General features: G+C 41.4%; 1 protein-coding gene across 1 annotated transcript; it reads left to right on the top strand.

Annotated features, from left to right (window-relative positions):
- Positions 1-203: 203 nt before the first annotated feature.
- LOC119731112 (monocarboxylate transporter 2-like) lies at positions 204-4,532 on the top strand. Its single transcript, XM_038204132.1, has 6 exons — positions 204-562; positions 1,589-1,885; positions 2,153-2,586; positions 2,814-3,039; positions 3,473-3,619; positions 4,105-4,532. The coding sequence occupies exons 1-6, from the start codon at positions 409-411 to the stop codon at positions 4,305-4,307; spliced, it is 1,461 nt and encodes a 486-aa protein (XP_038060060.1). The 5' UTR covers positions 204-408; the 3' UTR covers positions 4,308-4,532.
- The last annotated feature ends 3,660 nt before the right edge of the window (positions 4,533-8,192 follow it).

Raw genomic sequence — 8,192 nt, 5'->3', positions numbered from 1 at the left:
GTCTTAAAAGCTGTAAGATTTGTTTTTGCAGTTTATAGATGATCACAATTAAAGTTGTTCCTTTGAATGGAGAAATGAACATTTGCATTAAATGTTCGGCTTTAGTTGAGGCCACATGTATATGCGATAAATACAACGAGAAAATGCCAGCAATAATTTACTTTGAACTCTCAAAGTACTAATATATGTTTTTCGCACACGAAGTTTGACCTCGCAGTGAGGTTACCGTGATTGTTTGTATGGTTTTTGTGTGACTATACAAGTTATAGAGACACACAACTTGCTGTATAAAATGAGGACTATGAATGCCGCGCTGTGCTCGTTGGTGTCCAATGAACCTGAACTATAAGGGCCGTCTTTTGCACTACCACGAAGAGAAAACATCTGACGACTGACGCGAAAGCAGCAATGGCCATCATACAAACCTGTCTCCGACGGTGGCATTGGGTGGTCACGCTGGCAACATTCACGCTGTATTTCCTCGTTCTTGGACCAATGTTCAATTTCAGCATATTGTATTTGAGTCTTCAGGGCGAATTCGAGTCCGCTGCGGCAATAACAGGTACAAATCCAATTTTGTTTTCTTTTAACATCCAAGCAGCAAAGCACACAAACTTTAAAACGGTCTCTGCAGAGACCGTTGTTAAATCCCTCTGTCTCTCTTTAAGAGCGTTTTGTTCTGACGAAATGACCCATCAGCCTGATGATAAAGTATTTTGGTTCGGTCTTAGTATTGAAAAAGGTGTCAAACAAATTTGATTTTGTGTCAGCCTCTGGAATTCTCTTAGACCCCCTTTACACAGGGTTGCACCTTTGGGGCCTCCCTTGTGCGACCATAAAACTAGCCAGGTCGCCGTTGGAGGCTCAAAGGAGGCGAATGGTTGCCTAGGTCGTTCAAAGGTGATACACAGGATGTTCAGACATCGCCATGGTTGCCATGGTCGCCGTAAATGTTTGAACATTTGGATGGATGCACAATGGTCGGCCAATGGTCGCCACGTAATAGATCCGTTCTGTTGCAGATTTTACCGTCAATCTGGGCGATATGCTTCTGCCTCCCTTGTGCCTCCTTTGGCCGACCAATAGCGTGCATTGAACGATGACTGTGGTGGCCGATGTGCCTCCATTTCGGCGTTGGTTGCCGTAGGTTGCACAGGGGAAGCACAGGGGAGGCAGGCAAGCGGCTAAGTGGACGCACAGGTCGCTCGTAGCTCGACATGAAAATGCCCGAAAATTGCAGTTTTGGTGGTTCAATGGAGGGACAAAGATCGCTGGAGCAGTTACATAGAAACATGATTTTTGGGTTTAAGCGACCATTGAGCGTCCTGGCCATTTTGGTCGTTCATAGCTGGTACAAAGGTCGCAGCCCTGTGTAAAAGGGTCTTACTTTAGAAACTGACATATAATTGATATGCGTTAATTTTCTTTGGAGCTGAGTTGAAAAAGAAAAAAAGTCAAGTATTTTAGTGACCAATATGGCATCTAATTTGGGACGACGATGTGTCTTGGAGTCGTATGTTCATGTATCTTCTTTAATTATGCAAATTCTTTGTATACATTTTGTGTGCAACATAATTGCCATTGACAGGTTGGTTGGGGTCTTTATCGGCCGCCTTAGCCCGACTCTTCAGTCCCGTCACCGTTCTGCTCGAGCAGAGGCTAAGCAAGAGGGCAGTCACGCTGATTGGGCTCGTGTTGTACTGCACAGGACTGTTGACGACGTCATTCGTACCGGCCCTGGGCTACGCCTACATAACGTACGGAGTCCTATCGGGTGTTGGTGCCAATCTCACGCTTCATTCATCGCTTCAACTGTTGCTGGAATGGTTTGCGAAAGGCAACTTCGCCCGTGCGAGTGCAATCGCTTTGTTGGGATCCACGGGCGGTATGTGGATGGAATTGAACATTTTTTTATATTTTGACAAATCCGCTTGTGTACAATCAAATTTGACTTAAGTATTCGATTTAAATATCCAATGATTATAGAAAAAAATTAATGAAGAAGAAGATGCCACACTTGTGGGGTTTTTTTTTGGGGGGGGGGAATTATCAAATAAAACCGGGTATGGATTTTCAAATATCACAAATCATTGGGAGAAGGTACATCTTTTTTTAAGAAAGTGAATTTTATTTGGTTTCTTCCAACGTGCAGGTTTGCTCACCTTCAGCCCATTACTGACAGTACTTATAACTAACTATGGGTGGCGCAATGCACTGAGAGTTCTCAGCGGAGGGATATTCGTGGTGGGCGTCGCCGACGGATTGCTTCTGACCGATCCCCCGACTACAGAGGACATCTTGCCGCGGCAAAGTAGATCAGAGGACACGGAACAGAATGAACACGATATGCAAAACGTAGGGGAACGGGATCGGGAATGGGAACGGGCCGACGAGAGTTGTGAACAGGAGAACCAGGGAAAGGAAAGGATTGAGCCGCTAGATGACGCCATCGTGTCCCACGAGGGTTCAAACACCAAGCACGATTGGTGTGAAGTGTGGAGAATGATGCAAAGTCTGGAGTTATGGTTGTGGTCTGTTGCCAATTTCCTCACGTTCTTGGGATGGACATTTTTCGACATCAATTTTGTAAGTAGCATATTAACAGCCATTCAAAAATTCGTTGTGCATTCCTCAACTGAAGAAATCACACGGGATTGTCCATTTTCCACCAAAATTGTGCAATAACTTTCCGTGGTACCTATTTACTGTTCACTAAAGTGCGCATGACAAAATGAATTCTTTAGAGAAAACAACCAATGCAAACTTGTGACAAGTGCATTTGGATTTAACAATCTTCGCCCCTCCTGATGCAGGCCAGTTACATGGACGGCCTCAATCTCCATAGCAACCAGATCTCCTACGTCATTATGGGCTTCGCCGGTGGGGAAATTGGCGGGAAACTGCTCATTGCGTTGCTAGGAGGTCGTCTGCCGTTCAAGTATCTGTATGTCGTAGTCTCCTCGTGTCTTCTTGCAGCCGTTCCTCTGGGATTGATGACCATTGTCAAAACGTTCGCTGCAATAATGCCGATTGCAATAGGTGAGTGTTTTAAGTGTTCAATCTCCGTTTTATCTTAAATTTTTCTGTAAATACCTGACTTGAAGGAAAAGCATTGTGATAAGAGGTTTTTTTATGTATTTAATAAAAGGCTCAGGAATCCCTGACGTAATCGTTGCTGAAGGATTGAAAGTTAATTAACAATCAAATAACATGACTTCCCAATCAAAATGGCAAAATCACTTGCGAGGACCTCTGTGTAATACTTTTCTTGTTGCTATATCTTCGAATATAATTTTTCCCAATTGCACTATGGAAATCACTACCGTGGACCATTTCTGACAAAATTTCTTACCGAGGACATCTGATTTATTGTTTATTGCTATCTAAGGTCCACGGTCTTCCTACACCCAATCACTGGTATAAAAAAAACGAAGGGTTTTATATTAAGACTAAAACACCACATCTGTTTCAGCATCTGGTTTTCTGCGATCGGGAGCGTATGGAGTACTGTATGCCGCGGGCGCAGAATTGTTCTTGGAGAAGTATGGACCAAGTACCGTCATGGTTCTAACTTTGGTTCCACCGGGGTTCGGGATCCTAGTCAGTGCTCCTTTATCAGGTACAGTACTGTAACATTGGGATTTTCGAAACCTCGTTCTCCTGTATGGCTTCGGCTCCATCTCAAGCTGCAGATTTATTCGAGCAAGCTACAATTTCTAAATCAAATGGGTACGAACTAAACTTAGGCAGTTTGACATGACCAGACTCAGGCTCGAGTCGCAAAATTGTAATAACAATTACAGTAATTTTTGGCACTTTTATTTCACTCTTTTCAGCCTTCCTTGTTTTAACTGAACCAGTTGTTTCTTAATTATAATTTGAACTTGGTCTCGAGTCCATATGCCTGAGTTCGAGATTGAATTTGAGCCCACGTGTTACGGAATCTGACGCAGATAAACAGGGCTCGGTTTTTGACCGGTTATTTTGACTCTGACTGAAGATCATGAGCTCGAGTTCAAGCTCGACATGAACCACTGATCGTTCTTCTCGATTTGTGTTAGTAACACGTCTATTCGTATTTTTGTTCTCTTGCTTTGTTGTCAGGTTCACTGTTTGATGTCACTGGGAGCTATTTCGCCAGTCTTCTCGTCATCGCCGCCATCTTTGTTTGCGCTTCGGCGGCATTTCTGTGCATTCCAGTGCGGAGAAAGATTCGGTCAGGTGGTTCATGTTACTCATCCGCATCACGTGATCAGCAACATGAGTTACAATATCCTGAGGGTCAATGCAATCAGGTGACAATGTAAGCTGAACATTAGTGTGTCAGAAAACTAAATTCAAAGGCAAGGAAGCGAAGCCACTGCACAGGATTTGTTTTCCCAAAATATTGTATTCAATCTTTCACAATTATTAGTCGTCATATAAGTAGCTCTGCTTATTTAATTTCACGTTGAGATGGATATAAGTAAAACCTGTTTGCATTCCATGTCAATTTCATGAACAGCGCCCCCTAGAATATCGTGATGCCTGCCCCCCCCCCCCCCTCCCATTTCCACGGCGGGCAATTTCATGATTTTGCGGTCTGGTCATCCCCCATTCCCACCGCTCGTCGACACGGATTTACGCCACTGATTTTGGGCACACATCCATTATTTTAGTTTGTCTCGATCGTTTTATCGCCATGAATATTCGTGAATAGAATGGACGGTACAGTGCATCACCACGTGATGCACTCTCGTCTAATCAGGAGACAAAATTATGGGAGCGGGGATACATTTCATAATTTGGGGTAGGAAAAAAAGGAATTACAAAGATACCATGCCATCAATTCAAACTCTGGTCACTTTTTTTTCTGTGTTATGTTGGCCAAAAAAGTCGAAGCAGTAACTTGAAGTACTTTACTTATATATATTATAAAATACCTCATTCAATGAATGAACATATATGTGCCACCTTTAAAGCGCTGGTTGGCATAATTGTACAGGCGCATGTATCGGCTACATTAAAAGTCACGACAAAGCATATTCACTTTCTCTACTTATTGACAACACGAAAAATAAAACAGATGCATGTTCAGCTCAGAAAAAGTCTTGATCGTTTCTCTGATCTGACGGCGGTGCTAATTACGCATATTGTACTCAGACACGGAAACTTAAGTCTGGCCACTTGTTTTGGGCTTTATATTTATCAGATCTTTCTTCAAAATACAATAAGACGTGACCTGCCTATGCTGATTGATGTTGTGGGGAATCGAGCTATCCATCCATTTATAAGAATGTCAATCTGCTGTAATATTGCGAGAGTCACTCGTTCACCGCACACATTCCCACACAATAGTTAGGCCGCCATGTACGTTTGTTTGCGTTATGCCACGCTTTGATGTTCAAGATGGCGTACCCTTGATAAAGGTCTTTTGACTTATACATTTGCTAATACAAACAGCTTCACGGGCGGATCCAGCATTCAGGAAACATGGGGGTAATGTTAAGGGGGTGTGTGAGGAGGTTGTGACTGCTGGGGATACGGGGCATACCCCCCCCCCCTCCGCCCTAAAAATTGTGAAATCTATGATGCTTTCCCCGCCATTCTATAAAACTATTTGAGAATATAGGAACTTTAGAATTCCTTTTCTTTTCTTTGGGCCCCATTTTACTGGTATCATAAATAAATCAGAAGCTCAGGGGCTGCATCCACCCCCAGATTTGGGCTTGATATGAAATAAATAGAGCGAGTGTTTCTCAAATGCTTTTTTCCGAATTACAAAATTTCAGGATAATAATTTCTCCCATACTAATTCTCTGTAGACACAGTGACACATTAACTGCTGATACTGCTCTTCACTGGAACTTGAGTCTCGACATAGTGCATGAGAAACTGCATACACAACCAAAGTACAAATTTCTTGGGTCACGATTCCACTATTATTCCAACTGTTTTTCAACATTCCAGTCAAAACTACTTCTTTCTGGGGATGTAAACCCTAACCCATGAAGGGCCAGTTACGCATGACTATCCCCAGGAACATCTTGAAGGTAGTCATTGCCCAGAAACTGCTAGCAATCGTTTGGTTTATGACAGATCCTTTCTTTTGCGAGTCCAGCAGGAGAATGTTTACTTACAGTCAGCTCAGAAGCTGCCTGATGTCATATGGACAAACATTAAATCCCTTGGATTGTCACAAAAACACAGGTCCCACAGAGGTAAGCGTGCTGGGAAAAGGAAGCAACGCCAAATTCAGGTTGTGTCATCTTGCCGTGTTATTGGTCACAGAGCCAACCAACTGCGCGGCGTCAATCATGAAAACCTACGATACATCCCAAAACAGGACCACAACACAAATGAACTCAATTCCAGAATTTGTGTTTGGAATGCCCACTCCCTCAGGAACTAGTCACTTTCCACATGTGACTACATTGTAGAACATGACATAGACATCATTGCAATCACTGAGAGTTGGCTGTACGAAGATGATCCCGTTGTCATAGGTGAGTGCACTCCTCCTGGATACACTTTCCCCAGTGCAGCGAAGGAGTGGAATAGTCTGCCCTTTTCCATTCAAAATGCCAAATCTCTCGAGCAATTCAAGAAGCTGATCAAGACCAATTTATTCCACCAATAATCAATTCATTGTCTATGCTACCTGTTTTTATTATTTAACTTAAATTATTTATTTACTTTAATTGTTCATTATTTGTAAGCGCTGTGATTTAGTTTACTAAAAAGAGCGTTCTTAAATGCCGATTATTATAGGTTTTCACGGCCAATTTCACCAAGTTTTCATTCAATTTACCGCCTGGTTCATTCGATTTAGATTGAAATTGAAAGATCACGAAGATCGGCATTCGACAATCAAAAAGAATCGTTCTATTTCACTATCCGAGCATTCTATCGCCTTTTATCTTCACTCGTCTCTATCAAAGATGCATTCATATTAAAAGTATCGCGTTGTTCATTCAATTTCGTCATAACCAGCAGTAAGGGTTGATCGGGCATTCATTTTCATTAATGGGCAAACATATTTCACATTTTGTCAAACATATTTTAAGACTTCATACGTGTCCGTATTCCTTAGCGTAAATCATATTTGATGTCTTCAATCCGTAGATGCCTTTTTTTCCTTAATTAAAGGGTATGTGCAATGAATTGTTCTCAGGTATTCTTTTTGTGCAACTTTTATGTAAAAAAACTACACATTTGACAACATTTTTTCGTAAATCTTATTGCAAAAGTGCACTTCTTTAAACATTTCAAAGTTTCCATGCTTTTTCGGACTACCTATGAGCGCGCTTTCACTGTGATGTCATTTCAGGGAGACACTGTTCAGTTTAGGGGTTTTTCTTTCAAATTATTCATCCAAAACTTGCTAATTGAAAACATTCGTGTGAAAGCATGCATTAGCATAAAAATTGAGAGGGCAAAAAAAAACACCCTTCAAAATGGAAAATAAAACTTGCGATTAAGGTTAAATGTTACACAAAGATGTATTTTCAAGGTTTGCGTTGAAAACTATTTTTTGCATGGGCCCTATGAATACGGTAAGTGTTCGGTCAGACATACGCAAGAAAACATAAAATAACGCAAGAGAAGTGTTCCCGATGGTTGCCAAACACACGTGTCCCGATGTCTTGCACGTCAAAAAAGTGCCAACGTAAAGATACCCCTTGATCAAACGTTTAAACAAGTAGACAATATCAAAAGTGAAAAATAAATTATCTTAGTCACTTTCAATTAATTATTTCGTTACATCTTGTTTCCCTCATATCAGTTAATTTGTAACATTGTAAATTTTACAGTCATCAAGAATTTTTTTGGGGGGGGGGATGAACCTTGGAGGAAAATGAGAAAACATATCGATTAAAACATCTTATTAATTTGAATGACCATACGATGAAAGCGATTGCCCATAAACGAATAAGAAACGAAAAGCATGGTTATACGTTATAAGCGCACAGATGTTCGCTTATTTGAATGCGTCAACCGTCAAAAGGTTGCAAAGACTTAATTTAAGACTGCTACAAATTAAGTCTTGAATGCACCAAAACGAAATAGCATGCCCAAAAACGAACACGAACATTCAGAGCAAATCTTGGCTGCCTAAAAATGAAATTGAATGAACCCAAAATGAAAAAGAAACCCAAATTTGACCACATGTGCAAAACTCACGTGAAATTGAATGGCTGATAATGAAACTG

This window comes from Patiria miniata, unplaced genomic scaffold (genome assembly GCF_015706575.1).
Source record: "Patiria miniata isolate m_02_andy unplaced genomic scaffold, ASM1570657v1 HiC_scaffold_23, whole genome shotgun sequence".
NCBI classification, from domain to species: domain Eukaryota; kingdom Metazoa; phylum Echinodermata; class Asteroidea; order Valvatida; family Asterinidae; genus Patiria; species Patiria miniata.
This window is presented reverse-complemented; position numbering and strand designations above follow the sequence as displayed.

Excerpts from the sequence above, each read along its gene's own strand:
- LOC119731112 (XM_038204132.1), top strand. The coding sequence starts at position 409 with ATGGCCATCATACAAACCTGTCTCCGACGGTGGCATTGGGTGGTCACG. Across the intron at positions 563-1,588 it reads GTCCGCTGCGGCAATAACAG|GTTGGTTGGGGTCTTTATCG; the intron begins GTACAAATCCAA and ends TGCCATTGACAG. Across the intron at positions 3,040-3,472 it reads AATAATGCCGATTGCAATAG|CATCTGGTTTTCTGCGATCG; the intron begins GTGAGTGTTTTA and ends CATCTGTTTCAG.